General features: G+C 48.9%; 1 protein-coding gene across 2 annotated transcripts in view; it reads right to left on the reverse strand.

Annotated features, from left to right (window-relative positions):
- The window catches only part of LOXL2 (lysyl oxidase like 2), a 53,404-nt gene that overhangs the window by 9,042 nt on the left and 21,249 nt on the right, over positions 1-23,113 (reverse strand). The window contains exons 4-10 of one of the 2 annotated variants that reach the window (XM_033081324.2): positions 18,735-18,946; positions 12,005-12,224; positions 10,324-10,507; positions 6,750-6,901; positions 4,970-5,137; positions 2,918-3,083; positions 1,666-1,909 (exon numbers count right to left, since the gene is read on the reverse strand). In XM_033081324.2, the coding sequence (XP_032937215.1) occupies positions 1,666-1,909; positions 2,918-3,083; positions 4,970-5,137; positions 6,750-6,901; positions 10,324-10,507; positions 12,005-12,224; positions 18,735-18,946 (1,346 nt within the window). The remainder of the gene's footprint in view (positions 1-1,665; positions 1,910-2,917; positions 3,084-4,969; positions 5,138-6,749; positions 6,902-10,323; positions 10,508-12,004; positions 12,225-18,734; positions 18,947-23,113) is intronic. The other variant, XM_033081323.1, reaches the window with a different exon arrangement.

The raw sequence follows: 23,113 nt of genomic DNA on the forward strand, positions 1-23,113 counted from the left end.
AGCTCTGTGTGTGACACTGAGCCCTGAGTGTGACACTGAGCCCTGAGTGTGACACTGAGCTCTGAGTGTGACACCGAGCTCTGAGTGTGACACCGAGCCCTGAGTGTGACACTGAGCTCTGTGTGTGACACTGAGCCCTGTGTGTGACACTGAGCTCTGTGTGTGACACTGAGCCCTGTGTGTGACACTGAGCCCTGAGTGTGACACTGAGCTCTGTGTGTGACACTGAGCTCTGAGTGTGACACTGAGCCCTGAGTGACACTGAGCCCTGTGTGTGACACTGAGCCCTGTGTGTGACACTGAGCCCCGAGTGTGACACTGAGCCCTGAGTGTGACACTGAGCCCTATGTGTGACACTGAGCTCTGAGTGTGACACTGAGCTCTGAGTGTGACACTGAGCTGAGTGTGACACTGAGCTCTGTGTGTGACACTGAGCCCTGAGTGTGACACTGAGCCCTGAGTGTGACACTGAGCCCTGTGTGTGACAGAACCCTGTGTGACACTGAGCCCTGAGTGTGACACTGAGCCCTGTGTGTGACACTGAGCTCCATGTGTGTGACACTGAGCTCTGTGTGTGACACTGAGCCCTGAGTGTGACACTGAGCTGTGAGTGACACTGAGCCCTGAGTGTGACACTGAGCTCTGTGTGTGACACTGAGCCCTGAGTGTGACACTGAGATCTGTGTGTGACACTGAGCCCTGAGTGTGACACTGAGCTCTGTGTGTGACACTGAGCCCTGAGTGTGACACTGAACTCTGTGTGTGACACTGAGCTCTGTGTGTGACACTGAGCCCTGAGTGTGACACTGAGCCCTGTGTGACACTGAGCTCTGTGTGTGACACTGAGCCCTGAGTGTGACACTGAGCCCTGTGTGACACTGAGATCTGTGTGTGACACTGAGCCCTGAGTGTGACACTGAACTCTGTGTGTGACACTGAGCCCTGAGTGTGACACTGAGCCCTGAGTGTGGCACCGAGCCATGAGTGTGACACTGAGCTCTGTGTGTGACACTGAGCCCTGTGTGACACTGAGTGTGACACTGAGCTGAGTGTGACACTGAGCCCTGAGTGATATTAAGCTCCATGTGTGACACTGAGCTCTGTGTGTGACAGAACCCTGTGTGACACTGAGACATGAGTGTGACACCAAGCCCTGAGTGTGACACTGAGCCCTGAGTGACACTGAGCCCTGTGTGCGACAGAACCCTGTGTGACACTGAGCCCTGAGTGTGACACTGAGCCCTGAGTGTGACACTGAGCTGTGTGTAACACTGAGCCCTGAGTGTGACACTGAGCCCTGTGTGTGACACCAAGCCCTGAGTGACACCGAGCCCTGAGTGTGACACCGAGCTGAGTGTGACACTGAGCCCTGAGTGATATTGAGCTCCATGTGTGACACTGAGCTCCCCGTGTGACACCGAGCCCTGAGTGTGACACTGATCCCCCCATGTGACACTGAGCTCCATGTGTGACACCAACACCCCCATGTGACACCGATTCCCATGTGTGACACCAATCCCCACGTGTGACCCCAATCCCCATGTGTGCCACCCACCCCCTGTGTGACACCAATTCTCTTGTGTGTGACCAATCCCCATGTGTGACACAGATCTCCATGTGTGACATCAATCCCCGTGTGCCACCCACCCCCCGTGTGCCACCCACCGGTGACAGTCGTGCCACACCCAGGCGTGGCGCCCGTTCTTGGGCCGGAAGTCGGACTGGCCGTTGTTGTGGATCTGCGAGGAGAAGCGCAGCAGGCGCCGGTAGCCCGAGGTCAGCGAGGTGTTGGCGGCCGAGCTGGCCAGGCAGTTCTCCTCCAGCGCGCACTGCAGCAGGAACATGGGCCTGTCCTCCAGGTACGCCGTCTGCTCCACCAGCTCCGCGTTCAGCACCAGGTCGGGCGCGGCTGAGCGGGGAATGGGCGGTTTGAGTTTAATAAATCACCCCAAAATCAGCCCAAATGCTAAAATGTGGATGAAATTTCAAAGGAAAATCTGGATAGCCAATCTAATCCTGCTCTGAGTTTGAGGAGGAAAAGCCTGGTGGGGAATGATTCAACAGATGGGAAGAGTTGACCTTAAATCCCATGCCATCCCATCCCATCTCAAAATCCCAAAATCCCATCTCAAAATCCCAAAATCCCAAAATCCCATCCCCAAATCCCAAAATCCCATCTCAAAATCCCAAAATCCCACCTCAAAATCCCATCTCAAAATCCCATCCCAAAATCCCATCCCATAATCCCAAAATCCCATCCCATCCCAAAGTCCCAAAATCCCAAAATCCCATCCCATTCCATCGCAAAATCCCAAATTCCCAAAATCCCATCCCATTGATCCCATCCCATCCCAAAATCCCTAAATCCCAAAATCCCATTTCAAAATCCCAAAATCCCACCTCAAAATCCCATCCCAAAATCCCATCCCATCCCATGGATCCCATCCCATGGATCCCATCCCATCCCATCCCATTGATCCCATCCCAAAATCCCATCCTAAAATCCCATTCCATCCCAAAATCCCAAAATCCCATCTCAAAATCCCAAAATCCCATCCCAAAATCCCATCCCCAAAATCCCAAAATCCCCAAATCCCCAAATCCCATTGATCCCATCCCATCCCATCATCCCATCCCAAAATCCCAAAATTCCATCCCAAAAATCCCAAAATCCCAAAATCCCAAAATCCCAAAATCCCATCCCATCTCAAAATCCCATCCCATCCCATCCCATCCCATCCCATCCCATCCCATCCCATCCCATCCCATCCCATCCCATCCCACCCCACTTCCCACAATCCCATCTCTCTCCACCCACCCTCGGACACTCCCATCTCTGGGGTATCCACACCCCCTCTGTCAGGAAGAATTCCCGCTGTTTCGGCGCACCGGGCGGGATCAATCCCGAGTCACTCACTCTCCGAGCAGGACACGCCGGCCCCGAAGCGCCCCCCTCCCCTGGGGCAGGACACGTGGGCCCCGTCGTGCCGGCAGTGGGACAGGGACATCTCCGTCCCCGAGCACTTGACCCCGCTCATCACCACGTCGTCAGCGCTCACGTCCCCGTGCCAGTACCACGTTTCCTGGGGAATAATTAAAAAAAACGCATTTCACACATTCCTTGGGGTTTGGTGGCTCTTAGGGGGATATTTACCTGCCTAAAATGTGGATTGTCCCTCCAGGGGACATCAGGGCAAGACCTCACATATTCCAGGAGGATTTTGCCAAAGGATGCTGGAGCAGGGAACTCGGGGATGCAGAAGGTTTGCCACCAAATCCTTAAAAACCTTGAATCCCATCCAGTGCCACCCCAGCCATGGGCAGGGATATCTCTCACCATCCCAGGTTGCTCCAAGCTGGCCTTGGACACTTCCAGGGATCCAGGGGCAGCCACAGCTCCTCTGGGAATTCCATCCCAGCCCCTCACCACTGTCCAGGGATGAATTACTCCCAATATCCCACCTAACTCTGTCCTCTGGCACTGGGAAGCCATTCCCTGTGTCCCATCATTCCATTTCCTCCTGAAATTCCCTCTCCTCTCATCATCCCCCGTGGGAAATGACCCAACATCAACTCCCAAACCCCAAAACCTGGGAGAAGGCAAGCAAGAACCTAAAAAAATCCGATGAGATCTGTCTGTGCCCACGCTGGGAGCAGTTTCCAGGAAAAGAAACCCCCGGTGTCCCACGGCTCCCGTTGGCCCCGGCAGTTTGGGAAGGCTGGGAGCACACAGGGCTGCCCTGTTCTGCACACTGGGGCTTTATGCTCCCAGAGCTGGGGCAGCATAAGGGCCTTTTCTGTTCCAAATTCCAGCAGCCTCAGCTCAGGGAAAAAAATGCCTTTTCCTCGCTGGACTCTCAGGGCTGTGTCAACAGAGCTCAGGGATGTGGAGAGCCTCAGCTGCCGGGATTTGATGGGGGGAAATCAGCTGGAGGAAGCAGGGAATGGCTCCAGCAGCAGGTGGGCAGCTCCAGCCTCCTCCCTGCTGGGTGTCCAAGCCCAGAACATTCCCTGAGGACCTGCAGATCCCTCCCTGGCCGAGCAGAATGGGTGGGATCTGTCCTTGAGCCCAGGGTGGCAGAGATCACGGAATGGTTTGGGTTGGAAAGGACCTTAAAGGTCATCCCATGGGCAGGGACACTTTCCACCATCCCTGGGTGCTCCAAGCTCCACCAGCCTGGCCTTGGACACTCCCAGGTGTCATTCCTGGCCTTGGACACTCCCAGGTGTCATTCCTGGCCCCTGCAGAAGCCAGAAGGGTTTGGGGCAGGAGAGGAGCAGGGAAAGAACCAGTCAGTGGAGCTGGGCCCACTCCCGCTGCTCAGCCAAATCCAAATTTTTTCAGGTGACCTGACACCAGTTTGAACCCGACCTCTGCATGTCAGGGAGGGACAAGGACCTGCACACAGCCACCAGTCCCAAGGGATTGGGGAATGTTGGGAAGCCTGAGCTGTGAGAAAACTCAGGGAAGAAGAAGGTTTGCCACCAAATCCTTAAAAACCTTAAAGCTCATCCAGTCCCACCCCAGCTGTGGGCAGGGATGTCTCTCACCATCCCAGGCTGCTCCCAGCTGGCCTTGGACACTTCCAGGGATGAGGCAACCACAGCTTCTCTGGGAATTCCATCCCAGGACCTCACCACGGTGCCAGGGAAGAATTTATTCCCAATATTCCACCCAACCCTGACTTCTGGCAGTAGGAATCATCATTATCATTATCATTATCACTATCATCATTATCATTATCACTATCCCATCATTCCATTTCCTGATGAAGTTCCCTCACTTCCCATCACCCCCATCTCCTCCTGCTCCAAATCCCCACCTCCAGCACCGTTGTACATCAGAAATTTCACCCTCAAGCTGTTTTCCAACCCTTGAAACTCCTTTTCCAACGACCCTTCCTCCTCCATCCCTCCCCACCCACCCACCCAGGTGTGATGCCCAGGCGGGGCAGGGCTCAGGGCTCACCTGGAAGGCGTGGCTGGCAAAGCCCAGCCCCAGCTGCCTGCACACCACCATGGCCTCCACGGTGCCCCAGTTGTGGCTGCAGACCGTGCCCCACCTCAGGGTCCCGTTGCGCTCGGCCAGCACCTCCACACGGCCCTCGTAGGGGTTGCGGCCCCCGCTCAGGCGAAGCTGCAGGACACAGAATCCATAAACTCACAGCAAATTTCCAATGGAAAGCACGACAGGTGGGGAAGGAGGTTTTGCTCCCCTCAAAAATGTTGGAATTATTGGATGTCCCCAGCTGGAAGTGACCCAGACTGATAAGCTTATCATAAATTGTCAGTTTATCATTCCAATATGTGGGCAAGAATGTTTTCAGTGGTTTTGGAATAAAATTGTAAATTTTTTCTTAAAATTCTTGCAAAATGTGTTAGAAACACACGAATATATTTTGTTTTCACATTGAAACATGCACAGGAGAAAACTCCCCCTTTAGCACAGAGCTGGAGAAATCCTGGTGAGGGATTTTTTTCCCCCACAGACTGGGAAGAAGGAATTCTAACAAGGCTGCCTGAGCACATTCCCAGTCTTTGCTTAGGGAGAACAACTCAGGGCACTCAGGGCATGCAGCACTGTCTTGGGGTGCAACACAGGATGTGACCAAAGGTCTGGATTCTGTCCCCAGCTGTTAACCCAGCTGTGGCAGTGATCCTGATCTCTGTGGGATATCTCCTGTTCATGGCCAGCTGTTAAACCAGCTGGGGCAGTGTTCTTTATCTTTCCACAGCCCATCCTCCCTCCAGGAGATCTCTCCTGTCCATGGCCACTGAGTCCCAGGGCATGGCTGATAAAATTCCATCATCCCATGGGGAGATGCTCCAGCCAGGGGAGGAGCCAAGCATTTCCTACCCTGATCAAATCTGAGATTTGGAACATCAGAGCAGCCTTTCCCACTGGATCCCAGAGGAAAACCAGACCCTTCCACATCATCCCTGGAGCTCCAGAGGGAAACTGCACCTTGTCCAGGAGCACTGCTCCAGCTGAGCCACATCTGTCACTGCAGGAGGATGCAGCCACCATGGGATGGGACTGCTGCCAACACCCTGCCTGACTGACGGCTGTCAGCTTGGATTCTGACTCTGGCAGGGCTTGGGGTTGTTCTTTGGAATTCTGTATTTCTGTTTTAATTTCCCTAGGAAAGAACTGTTATTCCTATTCCCATGTCTTTGCCTGAGAGCCCCTTAATTTCAAAATGATAATAATTTGGAGGGAGGGGGTCTCCAATCTCCATTTCCAAGAGAGGCTCCTGCCTTTCTTGGAGTTTCCTCAAGATTCGAGCTCAGGGAGTTTAGTTCGTCTCCCAGTTGGGCAGGGGATGGCCCAGCCAAGCCCAGCAGCAAAATGTGTGGGACCAGCTGCAGGAATTACATTTCCTAGGAAAGCCTCCCTTCCCTGCTCCTGTAGACCTTTGGAAGGAGCACTCAGAGGAATCTGTGTCTGGTTCATGCAGTTTGCACAGAATCATGGAATGGCTGGGTTGGAAAAGGTTGAAAATTGGGTTAAAAATCATCCAGTGCCACGGGCAGGGACCTTCCACCATCCCAAGCCTCATCCCACCTGGCCTTCCTCATTTTAAGGACTGTGCCATGTCCAGAGCAGTTCAACAAAAGGAGAACTCATCCTCATTTTCCCTCGTTTTTTAGGTAAAACCTGAATTAAATACTCACAGCTTGGCTGAAACGATTCCTGCCCAAAATTCCCGTCCAAAATTCCCTCCCACTGGGATCCCTCAGCTCCCCACCTGGTTCTGGAAGCCCATGGCTGGCACGTTGCACCTCACAGCAGCATCTTCCTCGTGGTTGCAGCCCTGGGACTCGGTGTTGAACTTGCAGTCCGTGACCGACTTCTCAAAGCCCGTGCACTCGATCTCGTTCAGGTGGATGGGACCCATTCCTTGGGGAAAAGCAGAGAAAAAAATGTAAAAAACTCCTTCTGGGTGGTGAGGGAATACCCCAGCAGGCTGTGAACACCACAGTGACCTCCAGTATTCAAAACTTGGAAAAAAATCTGCTGGTGATTTGTAAAAATAAAACAAACCTCTGTGAAATTATTGTTAATAATTTCACCGTTAAATTTTTTCCAGTGTTCTCTGCAACTCAAGCATATAAAAATCTCACAAAAAGCCAAGTTTCCACTGTTTCATAATTTACAAAATTCAGCTGCAGGGTTTTCACAAGCTGTGACCTTTTGGCTGGGTCTTTGTGCTGGAATCTGCTCCCAGTCAAGGTCTGACACTGAACTGGGACATGGACACGTTGGCTGTGAATAAAACATCCACAGCGAGGGATGGGGAGTCAGGAAAAGAAATCTGGGGCAGGAAATCGAGGATTCCAGCACTGAGGGAAACAGCAGTGAGCCACTGCAGGGAATGGAGAGAAATTGAATGATTTTAGTGCAGGATGAGCAGCAAAAAATCGGAATTTCCATCAGAAAAACATGGAAGGGAATGATTATCCCACAAAACTCAGCTCCTGCTTCGAGAAGAGAAGAGAAGAGAAGAGAAGAGAAGAGAAGAGAAGAGAAGAGAAGAGAAGAGAAGAGAAGAGAAGAGAAGAGAAGAGAAGAGAAGAGAAGAGAAAAAAGAAAAGAAAGAAAAAAGAAAAAAGATAAGGAAAGGAAAAGGAAAGGAAAAAGGAAAGGAAAAAGGAAAGGAAAAAGGAAAGGAAAAAGGAAAGGGGAAAAAGGAAAAAGGAAAAAGGAAAAAGGAAAAAAGAAAGGAAAATGGAGCCAAGGGATGCTCCTGACAGCGAGCACTGATGGATGAGCAGAGAGAAAAGGGGACAAAACCAGAAAGGGAAGTGTGTGGGAACGCTCAGGGAGATTCCAGGCTGTGGGATCTGCAGGAACAGCGCGTTCCACGTTCTCCTCCCTCACGTGGCAGCCCCGGGATGATGGAGCTGTTTCTACATCCCATGAAACACTGGAATCAGCAAATTCCAGCCCGCCACAAAGAAGGGTTTTGGCAAATCCAGTGGATTTGGTCATTTTCTAAAGCTTCCCTGACTCAGGACACCCACGTGTTGTTTCCTTCTCTTCCCTCCTTCAAGCTGAAGGAATTTTCCCTATTCCTTTATTCTCAAAATTTCTCCCATTCCTTTATTCTCTTAACAAGGATTTTGATGTCTTTTTTTTTTTCCTTTTTTCTTAAATTTTTCTTTTTCTTTTCCTTTGGGTGGTTATTCTCACAAGGGCTTGGTGTAATTATTTTTTGTTATTATCACCACAAGGGTTTGGTGTAAATATTTTTTTTTGTTATTCTCCCAAGGGTTTGGTGTCTTTTTTTTTTTTGGTTATTCTCAAAACAACGCCTTGGTGTCTTTTTTTTTTTTTTGTTATTGTCATAACAAGGTCTTGGTGTCAGTTTCTTTTTTTTTTTTTTATCTCCACCCCAGGAACAAGACGAGGGAATCACCAGGTGGTTTCAGTTCGCCTTTGACCACATTTTGGGATTTAAACCAACTCCCAAAGACAGGAAATCCAAACCCAAACCTGGCTCTGAGCTGTTCAAATGCCCTTCTATTTATAATGAGCTAAATTACTGTCCTGCTCTTAAATTGGAGCATTTGAAGTCTGAGTGCAGGATTGATTTTTTGCCAGGAACCTTCTAGTAATGCATTACACCATGGTGTGGTTCTGGAGAACTCAAAGGGAATTTCAGAGCAAAAGATGAGATAATTAAGAATTAATTGTTGGAACAGCTGCCTGAGCAAAAGGTCAGATTCATCATTCCCAGGATTTTTTTTTTTTTCAAGGAATCTTTTTAAGTGACAGAATTCCAGTCTGGCCTCAAGAGAATTATTAAGGTTAAGGAAGAAATTTCTGGTAATCTAAAACTGAATATCCCAACCAAAAATCCTCCGTGCCCTGAATTATGGGATGTTCCTGGGGATGGAACATTTCTTAATTCAGGGCACCAGTGAGAGGAATGAGGGATTTGTCTTTACAAACAAGCTGTAGCTGCAGATAAAAACCAGCAGTGAGAGAGCAAAGAAACTATGGGGAGGATTCCACTCGTTGATAAATGGAATGAGAGAGATTTGTATTTCCAGACAAAGCTGATAAATAAAACCGGGTACTGAGAGATGAAATAAACAACAGGAGGAAGCATAAATTCCATAGGAAAATAAAAAGTGGGGGGATATACATCAGAAAGAGATCTTAGGTGATTTTGGACCTCTAAAGTGCCTCAGCCCATGTGGAAAGAGAGAGGGAAATTGGGATAAAAAGGAGGTTGCATCCTCCAAAAATTGGAGAGACCCCATGGGCTGTCCCTTTATTAAAATAAAATTCTAGAACTCCTCTGTCTCCTTTTGGACACAAACTTTCGGTGTTTGTGGATTCATTTTGCTGCCAGTCTTTACCACAAATTCCATAGGAAAAGACAAAGGGGGGATACATTAGAAGGGTTTCTTAGATTGGTTTGGCAATCGACTGCTAATGCCTGCCGATCGATTGATCGGCAATCGATTGATAATGCCTGTCGATCATTGATTCGGCAATCAATTCATAATGCCTGCCGATCGATGATTCGGCAATCGATTGATAATGCCTGTCGATCGATTGATCGGTAGTCGATTGCTAATGCCTGCCGATCGATTGATCGGCAATCGATCGATAATGCCTGCCGATCGATGATTCGGCAATCGATTGCTAATGCATGCCGATCGATCGATTGGCAATCGATCGCTAATGCCTGCCGAGCGATCGATCGGCAATCGATTGATAATGCCTGTCGATCAACGATTCGGCAATCGATTGATAATGCCTGCCGATCGATGATTCGGCAATCGATTGCTAATGCCTGCCGATCGATGATTCGGCAATCGATTGCTAATGCCTGCCGATCGATTGATCGGCAATCGATTGATAATGCCTGCTGATCGATTGATCGGTAATCGATTGAGAATGCCTGCCGATCGATGATTCGGCAATCGATTGATCATGCCTGCCGATCGATTGATCGGCGATCGATTGATGATTCCTGCCGAAGCCCCATAGATCAGGGCCCCGCCGCCATTTTCCGTGGGGGAGCGCCCTTGCAGCGCTGCCGTAACCACCCAGTTCTATTTTTAACGGTTCACAGGAAATGACGTCGCGGTGACGTCAGGACCCCCCCGGCGTGATTTGGGACCTGTCAAGTACCTCAGCCCATGTGGAAAGAGAGGAAAATTCGGATAAGAAGGAGGCTGCATCCTCTAAAAATTAGAGAGAACGCCCCATGACCTCTCCCTTTATTAAAATAAAATACTAGAACTCCTCTGTCTCCTTTCTCAGCACAACCCCCCGGCGTTGGCGGATTCCTCCCCGGCGCTCACCTTGGCCCAGCCTGGCGCCCGTGATGGCCTCCCTGGCGCTGCCGAAGCCCAGCTCGCGGCACACCACGCTGGCCGACACCAGGTTCCAGCTGTCGTCGCACACCGTGCCCCACTCGCCGTTCTTGAGCACCTCCACCCTGCCCTCGCCCGTGTTGGCTCCTCCTTTCAGCCTCACCAGGGGCTGCTGCAAGACACAAACACAGAGGAGGGATGAGGTTATGTGTGGATGATACAATTCCCCCAAAACCAGTAATTTCACGATTATAAGCCGCACCTGATTATAAACCGCACTTCGGGGTGTTGGCAACTTTTCACGATTTCTCAAATCCACAAAATTCTCCAAAGAGAAACCTCCAAGGTTCCCTCCCCTATCCAATGCTGGATTATTATTATTATCCAATTGCTGTATTATTTGGATACAATAAACAGCATTTAAAATAATCAGTGAATTACTGCATCATTGGGATATAACAAACAGTATTTAAAATAATAAATAAATAATTAAATTGCTGTATGATTCAGATAAAATAAACAACAGTTAAAAATAATAAATAAATAAATTTCTGCATCCTTTGGGTACAATAAACAGCATTTAAAGTAATAAATAAATCGCTGCATCATTTGAATATAATAAGCAGCATTTAAAATAATAAATAAATAAATAAACAGCTGTATGATTTGGATACAATGAACAGCATTTAAAATAATAAATAAACAAACAAATAAATAAATAAATAAATTGCTGTATAATTTGGACACAATAAACTGCATTTTAATAAATAAATAAATAAATAAATAAATAGCTGTATGATTTGGCTAAAATAAACATTTTAAAGAGCCAGCCAGGAGTTCCCACCCCTCATTTCAGCTCTCACCGCCCAGAGCAGCCGGGCACGAGTTCAGCTGGCTCAGAGCAGCTCCAGCACGAGCGTGACCCGGGGATTTCCTCCCTCCCGGCTCTGCCAGCTGCCCTGGGAGCTGCTCTCCCACCCTTTGGAGGAAAACATCTGGAATTTGGGAGGGTGGGAGCTCAGCTGGGTGTGCAGGGACAGGGGGATTGCAGAGGGGAGCTGGTGGTGAAGGGTTCACACCCGGGGGTTTCTGCTCTAATTGGTGAGATTTTGGGGAGGAGTTCCTGGCTGGGATGGAATTCCCAGATTTGTTGGGGCTGCCCCTGGATCCCTGGAATGTCCCAGGCCAGGCTGGAGCACCCTGGGACAGTGGGAGCTGTGGGACCCACAGTGGGACCAAATGAACTTTGGGATCCCCTCCAACCCAAATCATTCCAGGGCTCCATGTGCTGCTTTGATGTGATTTTGGGGAGGAATTCCTGGCTGGGATGGAATTCCCAGATTTGCTGGGGCTGCCCCTGCATCCCTGGAATGTCCAAAACCAGCTTGGAGCACCCTGGGACAGTGGGAGGTGTGGGGCCCAAACCATTCCAGAATTCCATGTTCAGATGGGATTTTGGGAAGCAATTCTCACCTCAGGGTGGGGAGGGGCTGGGATGGAATTCCCAGATTTGCTGTGGCTGCCCCTGAATCCCTGGAAACACCCAAGCCCAGCTTGGATCCCTTGGTACAACCACAACATCCCACCCACATCTGTGGGGATGCACCCGCCGATTTTTACAATTTTTCGAGCCCATTTTCGCTCTGGGCTGGGGGTGGTCCATGCTCACCTCCTGCCTGAAGGCTTTTCGGAAGCCGCTGTGGCTGCTGGGGGCGAAGGCGCGGCCGGGCACGCAGCTGACCACGGCTGGCATCCCGCCCGCACAGCTGCTGTTCTGCCCCGCGCCCGCCAGATGTGCGCCCAGCCTGCAGCTGGAAATGTGCGCCTCGCTGCCGCTGCACTCCATGGAGTAAGGCCAGTAGTGCTGCTTCCTCCGGCTGGCAAACATCCTGCAAGGGGTCGAGGGGAAATGGGGGAGGTGGGGATTTGTTGGAATAAAATAAATGGTGAATGGGTTTTCGCGGAATTTTGGGTGGAAAAAGGGTTTGGGGTGAAGGGAGGATTGGGCAGGATTATTGGGAGGTGTTGAGGTGTCGCTTAAAAATCGTTTAGGTTGGAAAAACCTCCAAGATCATCGAATCCAACCACTCAGAGGAAATAAATCCCTGCAAGAACTAAAAAAAACCTGAGCAGGAATCAAAGGTGCAGCTCCAGCAGATCCCACCCCAGACAGGGATCATTCCAAAGAGGATTTGTGCAGATAACCGAGCTGGAGAACCCCCAAAAAACCTTCCCCTTTCTCTGACCAGCAGCTATCAGCTGGGATTGGGAAAAATCCAAATTTCTGAGAGTGTGTTCACAACCTGGGAGCAATTTCCGAGCTGAGCTGTTCAGTGCTTGGCAGCAGCTCCGGATTTTCGCTCCCAAACTCCCTGGAGCTGCTCCAGGCGCTCCTGAGGAGCAAAGGGGCACGAGGGACAATCTGGGAAGGGAAGGAATCCAGATCCAAACCAACTGGGAGGCTGCTGGAGCAGAGGGGAATGGGAATGTGGGAATCTGGAAAAATGAAAATACGGAAATGTGGGAATGTGGAAATGTGGGAATATGGAAATAATGAGGAAATAATGAGGACATAATGAGGAAATAATGAGGAAATGTGGGAATACAGAAATGTGGAAATAATGTGGAAATATGGGAATGTGGAAATGTGGGAATGTAGGAATGTGGAAATAATGTGGACATAATGTGGAAATAATGTGGAAACATGGAAATGTGGAAATATGGAAATGTGGAAATGTAGGAATGTGGGGATGTGGAAATGTGGAAATACAGAGATGTGGGAATGTGGAAATAATGTGGAAATAAGGTGGAAATAATGTGGAAATGTGGGAATATAGAAATGTGGGAATACAGAAATGTGGAAATATGGGAATGTGGGAATATGGAAAGGTGGGAATGTGGAAATGTGGGAATGTGGAAAGGTGGAAATAATGTGAAAATGTGGAAATAATGTGGAAATGTGGAAATGATGTGGGAATAAGGTGGGAATAAGGTGGAAATAAGGTGGAAATAAGGTGGAAATAAGGGAATGTGGAAATGCAGAAATATGAAAATAGGGAAATGTGGAAATATAGAAATATATGGAAATATGGAAATATGGAAATAAATATGGAAATATGGGTCAGATCAAGCTCAAAAAAAAGGAGTTTAAGTCAGGTCAGGCTCTAAAAAAGGAGTTAAAAGCACAGGGAAGGTTCAGGGGAGCTGAGACCTCCACGTGGCTCTGGGTGATCCCGGAGCTGCTCCTCATTCCAGGAATCTCTGCCACGATCCAGGATGAGCTGTGACACATGGCACAGCCAGGGGAGCGGAATTTGGGGAGGAAAAGCTGCAGTTGGGCTTTGCTGCAGCACAGAGAGCCTGGGGAGGGATTTTCAGCTTTTTTTCAGAGGCTTTTTCAGCTTTTCTGAGAGGTTTTGGGGAGCTCCCCTGGGCAGCTCCAGCTTTTCCCAATTTTTTCCCTTTGGGATTCAGATTTTGCAGGGTCCCAGATGTTTGAGGGGACACTTTTCTCTCGGAGCTCTGCTGCCCAGCTCAGCATTTCTGAGCTCTCCTGGCTCCCAGCCTCTCACTAATCTTTCCTGGAACTGATCTGGGGATGGATCCAGGCTGGAGACGGAGCTGTGGCTGCATCCCATGATGCTGGAAAAGGATGGAGCAGGGATTGGAGCAGAGTTAAAATTTCAAAAATTGGAGCAGAGATAAAATTTTAAAAACTGGAGCAGAGTTAAAATTTTAAAAATTGGAGCAGAGTTAAAATTTTAAATATTGGTGCAGAGTTAAAATTTTAAAAATTGGAGCAGAGTTAAAATTTTAAAAAATTGGAGCAGAGTTAACATTTTAAAAATTGGAACAGAGTTAACATTTTAAAAATAAAATGAAATAGGATGAAATACGAAGCAGCCACTTCCCAGCTGAGCTCAGGGAGGACCTGAAGGAGAATTTTCACCCTTCACAGACACAGAAAACTCCATGAACTCCAGAGCAGACAAGAACCAGCCTGACTCAGGGAAGCAGGGATGGGGATGCCTTAGAATAGCAAACAATGACCTCAGCCTGGAAATTTCATCAACATCTGGAGGGTATTAACAGCCTGGGGAGAAAAAAAGAGAAATAAAGCCCCACCTCGGGTCCCTAGACTGAATCTAGCTGAAAAAAGCAGAATTTAGCTGATTCTTGCAGCCAGAATCTCGGGGCTTTGCTGATGTTTGGTTTTGAGCACAAAAAGGGAGCTCAGGGTGAAGCTGCTCAGGTCAGAGGTGGGAATGAACATTCCTGCTGGGAGACTCCAGCCAATTCCAGGTCAAGCTGGAATTCAAACCAGAGAGAGAGATTTTCATCCCAGCAAAGCCCAAGGGCTGTGGGGAAAGCTGAGGGGTTGGAGAACACTCAGGGTTTTCCATGATTCCAGGACTTGGGGAGTAGAGGATGAATAATTGCACCCAAACTCCAGGAAAATTCACCCAAATCCTGCTGAGCAGAGGCTGGGGATCTCCTCCTCTGCTGTGAGCAGAGATTTCAACCCCCAGGACATTTTTAAAGTGATCAAGGTGCTGCCTTCAGCCTCAGGGAGAAGGGAAGGGAAGCCAGGCCTGCCAAAACCTTTCAGATCTCGGATTTTTCCAGGGAAAAACAAACCAGGAGGGTTCCTGCTGCGGCTATTGAAGTGATGAGCTGCCCTGTTATAAACTCTGACTGGGTTTATAACGGGGTGGGCAGACTGGTTAAACTGGGAGCAGCTCCTTGATGCTTTGTCAAGCCCCAAACGCTTCCAAAAGGCCTCAGGTCCATCCCTCTGCTCCCAAATTTCTCCTCTCTGCATCAGCAAAATGCATTAAATTCTGCTTTTCCAGCCAGAGCAGGAACTGAGGGAAGGAGTTACAGCAATTCCTGCACCAAACCCACCGAGGGGAAGGAACAAGAGCAGCGACTCAGCTTCAGATTTGTTCCATTTCCGAACATAAATCGTCCTGTCGGCTCCAGAGGCCGAGTTCCAGTCAGGAATAAACCCCTGGCAGTGGGACAACGATGAACTCAGTTGTTTTCTTTTGACCAAATCCATCTGCAAATCATTTCAGCTCCCAGCATTGTGCAGGGGCAGTGGGCTGGGGGCTGTGGGAAGCCTTGGCCAGCAGAAACCTGATCCCAGCTTTTCTCCAGGCTGCAGGATCTGCTGCAGATTCCCAAATTAAAGGCAGCAATGAGGAGAAAAAGATTTTTTTCACAGAAGGGAGAGGGGGTTTAGCTCCAGCATGAGCTTTTCCCTCATAAATAAACCAAGCCCAGGTGAGAAGATGCCATCCCAGTGCATCCACCACAAATCCAAGGTCATTCCCAGCCCAGAACTGGGAGCTTTCCCAGTAACACCAGCTGGACACGACACACAACACCCAGGGAAGAATTCATCTTGTAAACTGTGCTGACAAACTAAACTGTGCAGCTGCCAAGGCTTTACAAGCCTCTCCCTGCCAATAAAATCCCTTCCCCAGTTTTGTTTTCCCAACCTGGGATAATGTTTGGCACGTTCTCCAAAATATTTGTGGGTGCTGGAGCCCAGAAAAGAAGGGAAGGGAAGGAGGTCTTGGGGCTCCTCAGCAGCAGAGCTCTCCTGGGCTGGGATTTGGGAGCACTTCCTAATCCCAGCTCAATTCAATGGGATTTTCAGCAGTGCTGAGCAGCTGCAGTCAGATTTTCCATCTCCATGTGTCCCAGAGACAGGACAGCTCCTTTTGTTTAAGGCTGCAGATGCTCTGGTTAATGCTTTTCTTGGAAAGGCCACAACTGGAAGCAGGAAAAATCTACTTTGTCAGTCTGGAGGTGATTTATTCCCTGCTCCTGCAGGGGGTGGGAATCTCAGGGACTGAGGGAAATTGCTGCTCTGGTGGAAGCAAACTCTCCTCACACTGGTGTTCCAGGCAATGAATTCCCTGCTTATCTCCCTGGGAATCTGCAGACAGAATTCCAGCAGACAGAATTCCAGTGGGTTCTTTATTCCTGATTTTCCCTGCTCATCTCCCTGAGAATCCTGCAGACAGAATTCCAGCAGACAGATTTCCAGTGGGTTCTTTATTCCTGATTTTCCCTGGTCTCCAGGGCAATGAATTCCCTGCTCACCTCCCTGAGAATCCTGCAGGCAGAATTCCAGCAGACAGAATTCCAGTGGGTTCTTTAGTCCTGATTTTCCCTGATTTCCAGGACAGTGAATTCCCTGCTCACCTCCCTGGGAATCCTGCAGACAGAATTCCAGTGGGTTCTTTATTCCTGATTTTTCCTGATTTCCAGGACAGTGAATTCCCTGCTCATCTCCCTGCTCATCATGCAGACAGAATTCCAGTGGTTCTTTATTCCTGATTTTCCCTGCTCATCTCCTTGGGAATTCTACAGACAGAATTCCTGCAGACAGAATTTCAGTGGGTTCTTTATTCCTGATTTTCCCTGGTGTCCAAAGCAATTAATTCCCTGCTCATGTCCCTGGGAATCCTGCAGACAGAAATCCTGCAGACAGAATTCCAGTGGGTTCTTTATTCCTGATTTTCCCTGCTCATCCTGCAGATAGAATTCCAGCAGACAGAATTCCAGTGGGTTCTTTGTTCCTGATTTTCCCTGCTCATGCCCCTGGGAATTCTGCAGACAGAATTCCAGCAGACAGAATTCCAGTGTTTCTTTATTCCCAATTTTCCCTGTGTGGCTTTGGGCTGTTCCAAGCCAAGGACCTCTCCAGCAGATCAGCATCTTGCTAATGAAGGGAACGAAGGCTGATCCAGAGGGAATGTTCAGAAATAGCAATTGCACAGGCAGGAAAACCACAGCTCCTGCCTGGAGCGCTCAGCCCTCCCCTGCAGCTCCCCCTCCATCCCCAGCTCACGGAGCAGCAAAGGAACGAGACAGAATTTCATTTAAACTCTTTTCCATCTGCCTCAGGGTGGTTTTTTCCTAAGGAACAGTGTGGGAAGAGTTTTGTCTGGTGACAAAAAGCAAACAGAAGCGGTGACAACAGAAAAAGCTCAGAGCTCCTGGCCCTGAACAGGAAATGCAGACTAAACCTTTCCGCTTGCAGGTCTGGAAAACACAATGTTCTCCCCAGAAATTTCTTCATTCATTTTACAGGAATCTATAAATTCAGGGAGGAAAAGCAGGTCTGAGATCCTATAAAGGAATTTATAAATCCAGGGAGGAAAAGCAGATCTGAGATCCTATAAATGAATGAACAAATCCAGGAGGAAAAGCAGCACTGAGATCCTATAAAGGAATCTATAAATCCAGGAGGAAAAGCAGATCTGAGATCCTATAAAGGAATCTACAAATCCAGGAGGAAAAGCAGCTCTCAGATCCATAAAGGAATGTACAAATCTAGGGAGGAAAAGCAGCTCTGAGATCCCATAAAGGAATTTATAAATCTAGGGAGGAAAAGCAGCTCTGAGATCCATAAAGGAATATACAAATCCTGGGAGGTAAAGTAGATCTGAGATCCCATAAAGGAATGTACAAATCCAGAGGGGAAAAGCAGCTCTGAGATCCCAGAGGATCCTTTTCCCTGCACCTTGAGGGATGCAGGAATTGCACCCGGGGTGGGAAGGAGGAACCTGGGCACAAGGGAGCACAGGAAAGGTTTGATTTATTCCCAGGTGACTTTTTGGGAGCTTCCAGAACACCCAGAGCTGCTCCCATCTCTGGATTTCTGCACAGGGATGGGGTGAGCAGCTGGAGAGATAGAATGGGATGGAATTCCTGCCTGGGAGGGTTGAGGGGCTGGGATGGAATTCCCAGATTTGCTGGGGCTGCCCCTGGATCCCTGGAATGTCCAAGAATTCCAGGTTGGGATAACCTGGGACAGTGGGAGCTGTGGGACCAAATGAACTTTGGGATCCCCTCCAACCCAAATCATTCCAGGGCTCCATGTGCTGCTTGGATGGGATTCTGGGGAGGAATTCCTGGCTGGGATGGAATTCCCAGATTTGCTGTGGCTGCCCCTGGATCCCTGGAATGCCCAAGGCCAGCTTGGATCACCTGGGACAGTGGAAGATGCCCATGGCAGGGGTGGCACTGGATGAGATTTAAATCCCTTCCACCCCAAACCATCCCATGATTTTCCCACATCTGATGGATTTTCTGGGACAGTGGGAGCAGTTTGGCCCCATCCCTGCTGGAAGAAATGCTCACCCATTACAAAACAAAAATATTCTTTGGGCCAAGCATTCCATCCCCCATTCCAGACCCTGCCAAACACCGAGACTCCCATGGACGAGCATCCAGGAATTCTGGACATTCCAAACATTTACAAGAGGGGAAAATCCCAGCTGGAGGAACAGAGCTTCTCCCACCCCATCTCCAGCTCACACTGAGAACAATTCCAAGCATTCCAAGGAATATTTGTGGCTCCCACCCAGCCCTGCCCTTACTTGTAGACGTTGGTGTTGTATTTCCTCTCGCTGGGGAAGCCGAACATCCCGCACACCACTCGGGAATTCTTCATGCTCCAGTGCTTGTCACAGATCTGCTTCCAGGTGCCTTCATCCTTCACCTCCACGTAGCCCTCGGTGACCGGCACGCGCTTGCGGTAGGTGGCCAGGATGGCGCGGATGCGGATGTCCTCCACCTGGATGTTCATGTTCTGGGGTGGAAAACAAACGGGAATGATGCTGGGTTGTAAGGAAATGGAGTTTGGGGAATTGTAGGTGGGGTCACAGCCCCATTGTGGTCAATGCTGTGGGCAGAAAATCAATGGGAATGACATTGGGTTGGAGGGAAATGGGTTTGGAAATTCCAGATGGGATCACAGCCCAACTGTGATCAAGTTCTGGGGGTGGGAAGCAAAGGGAATGATGTTGAGTTGGAGTGAAAAGGGTTTTGGGAATTCCAGGTGGGGTCCCAGTCCCAATTGTGGTCTGGGGCAGAAAATAAACAGGAATGATGCTGGGTTGGAGGGAAATGGGCTGGGAGCTTCCAGGTGGGATCACAGCCCCATTGTGGTCAAGTTCTTTGGGCAGAAAATAAATGGAAATGATGTTGAGTTGGAGGGAAAAGGGTTTTGGGAATTCCAGTTGGGATCACAGCCCCATTGTAGTCAAGTTCTGAGGCCGAAAATAAATGGGAATGATGCTGGGTTGTAGGGAAACAGGTTTAGAGAATTCCAGTTGGGATCACAGTCCCATTGTGGTCAAGTTCTGTGGGTGGGAAATAAATGGGAATGATGCTGAGTTGGAGGGAAAAGGGTTTGGGCATTCCAGGTGGAATCACAGCCCCAGTTGTGGTCAAGTTTTGGGGATGGGAAATAAATGGGAATGATGTTGAGCTGGAGGGAAAAGGGTTTGGGAATTCCAGGTGGGATCCCAGACAAGCTGTGGTCAAGTTCTGAGGCAAAAAATAAACGGGAATGATGTTGGGCTGGAGGGAAAAGGGTGTTGGGAATTCCAGGTGAGATCACAGCCCACCTGTGGTCAAATTCCACGATTGGAAAATAAATGGGAATGACACTGGGTTGGAGGGAAAAGGGATTTGGGAATTCCAGGTGGGATCCCAGCCCTGCTGTGCTCAGGTAGGGAAGAAAGGACGAGGAACGGACAGGATAAGAGGGATTCAAACTTCCAGAGGGCAGGGTTAGATGGGATTTTGGGAAAAATTCTTCCCTGTGAGGAGTTGGGATGGAATTCCCAGAGGAGCTGGGGCTGCCCCTGGATCCTGGCAGTGCCCAAGGCGAGGCTGGATCAATTTGGGATCGTGGGAGGTGTCCCTGGGAATTGCAGGGGGTGGAAGAGATTATTTTTAAACTCCCAACCCAAACCTTTCTGGGATTTGATGAATCCAACCTTTCCACCTCGTGTAAATCCATCCTCTGGAGGAGGATTCTTTTTCTCATTAAAAAAATAAATCTCTAATTTATTTTATAAGTAGCCCTGTAACAAATCTGCTTTGTCACTCCAATTTCCAGCACTGTTTTCACCTAAATTGAGTTCCTGTGGAAACGAACCAAGCTCAGCTTTGTTAGGCCTGGCCTAAACCCCAGACTGGCTCTGGCTGCAGGGAGCTGGGAGCCCTGGCAGGGCAGGAATTTGAGGTCTCGATCCAGAGCCATGATTTCATGTGGAATGTGGGATTCCAACGTGCTGACAGCAGCTCCTGCAGCTCCTCCTCCAGGGAGTGAGTCACGGAGCAGGATGGGCTTCACACTCTGAGGGCACAGAGCTGCAGGACCTGGGGGCAAAAAAATTCCTGAGAGCACAAACCAGCCCTGCAGGGCTCCAGGGACAAATCCTGGCTGGGAAAAAAAAAATTCCTGAGAGCACAAACCAACCCTGCAGAGTCCCAGGGACAAATCCTGGCTGGAAACAAATTCCTGAGAGCACAAACCAGCCCTGCAGGGCTCCAGGGGCAAATCCTGCCTGGAAAAAAAAAATTCCTGAGAGCACAAACCAGCCCTGCAGGGCTCCAGGGGCAAAATCCTGACTGGAAAAAAAAAATTCCTGAGAGCATAAACCAGCCCTGCAGGGCTCCAGGGACAAAATCCTGCCTGGAAGGGGCAAATCCTGCCTGGAAAAAAAATTCCTGAGAGCACAAACCAGCCCTGCAGAGTCCCAGGGACAAATCCTGGCTGGAAAAAAATTCCTGAGAGCACAAACCAACCCTGCAGGGCTCCAGGGACAAATCATGCCTGGAAAAAAATTCCTGAGAGCACAAATGAGCCCTGAAGGGCTCCAGGGGCAAATTCTGGCTGGAAAAAAAAAATCCATGGAGGCACAAATGGGTCCCAGGGATAAATCCTGGCTGGAAAAAAATCCCTGAGGACACAAAATAGACCTGAAGGGCTCCAGGGGCAAATCCTGGCTGGAAAAAATCCATGAAGGCACAAATGAGACCTGCAGAGCCCCAGGGACAAATCCATGAAGGCACAAATGGGTCCCAGGGGCAAATCCTGGGTGGAAAAAAAATTCCTGAGAGCACAAACCAGCCCTGCAGAGCCCCAGGGACAAATCCTGGCTGGAGGGGGCAAAACCTGCCTGGAAAAAAAATCCACGAAGGCATAAATGAGTCCCAGGGGCAAATCCTGGCTAGAAAAATAAATCCATGAAGGCACAAACCAACCCTGAAGGGTCCAAGGGTAAATCCTGACTGGAAAAAAATCCCTGAGGATGCAAACCAGCCCTGCAGGGCTCCAGGGGCAAATTCTGAATGGAAAAAAATCCATGAAGGCACAAACCAGCCCTGAAGGGCTCCAAGGGTAAATCCTGACTGGAAGGGGCAAATCCTGGCTGGAAAAAAATCCCTGAGGACACAAACCAGTCCTGCAGAGCTCCAGGGGCAAAATCCTGACTGGAAAATAAATCCATGAACACATAAATGAGTCCCAGGGGCAAATCCTGGCTAGAAAAATAAATCCATGAAGGCACAAACCAACCCTGAAAGGGTCCAAGGGTAAATCCTGGCTAGAAAAAAAAATATCCTGAGGGCACAAATGAGACCTGCAGAGCCCCAGGGATAAATCCTGACTGGAAGGGGCAAATCCTGCCTGGAAAAAAAAAAATCCACGAAGGCACAAATGAGTCCCAGGGACAAATCTTGACTAGAAAAATAAATCCATGAAGGCAAAAATGGGTTGCAGGGGTAAATCCTCGCTGTAAAAAAAAATCCCTGAGGACACAAAACCAACCCTGAAGGGCTCTAAGGGTAAATCCTGCCTGGAAAATAAATCCCTGAGGACACAAACAAGCCCTGCAGAGCTCCAGGGGCAAAATCCTGACTGGAAAATAAATCCATGAACACATAAACGAGTCCCAGGGGCAAATCCTGGCTAAAAAAATAAATCCATGAAGGCACAAACCAACGCTGAAAGGGTCCAAGGGTAAATCCTGGCTAGAAAAAAAATATCCTGAGGGCACAAATGAGACCTGCAGAGCCCCAGGGATAAATCCTGACTGGAAGAGGCAAATCCTGCCTGGAAAAAAAAAAATCCACGAAGGCACAAATGAGTCCCAGGGACAAATCTTGACTAGAAAAATAAATCCATGAAGGCAAAAATGGGTTGCAGGGGTAAATCCTGGCTGGAAAAAAAAATCCCTGAGGACACAAAACAGCCCTGCAGAGCCCCAGGGGCAAATCCTGATTGGAAAATAAACCCATGAACACATAAATGAGTCCCAGGGGTAAATCCTGGCTGCAAAAAAATATCCTGAGGACACAAAACCAGCCCTGCAGAGCCCCAGGGACAAACCCTGGCTGCTGAAGCTCCTCTGTGGTGGGAGGTTACAAAAGGAGTGAATTCCCTCCCAGGAGCCCTTTCCCTGTGAAATGAGTGCCCAGGGTGACATCAGGGCTGAGGAATCCTCGGGCTCAGCCACTCGGAACACAAAAATCGGAGCAGGGCAGGAGGAGGGAGCAGGACAGGACCTGCCAGGTCCTGCAGCTCTCAGGGCTGGGGAAGTGCAGGGCAGAGGGTGGAAAAAACCCACGTTTTGTTGGTTTGGTAAGATAAAAAGGTAATAGGAGATATACGGAAAGTAAAGGGTTAAAACGGCCAGGTGGCTGCTTTGGGAACGCTTTCAAAAATAGATTTTAAAATTTATTTATTTATTTTTATATTTAATTTATATTCATTTATCTTACAATATATTCGGGGCTGCTTTGGGAATGCTTTTTAAAATATATTTTACAATTTATTTATTTATTTATTTAATTTATATTTATTTATTTTCCAATATATTCAGGGCTGCTTTGGGAATGCTCTTTTAAATACATTTTATAATAAATTTATTTATTTATTTTTATATATTTATTTTATATTGAT

The sequence above is a fragment of the Catharus ustulatus genome, chromosome 27, assembly GCF_009819885.2.
Source record: "Catharus ustulatus isolate bCatUst1 chromosome 27, bCatUst1.pri.v2, whole genome shotgun sequence".
NCBI lineage: Eukaryota > Metazoa > Chordata > Aves > Passeriformes > Turdidae > Catharus > Catharus ustulatus.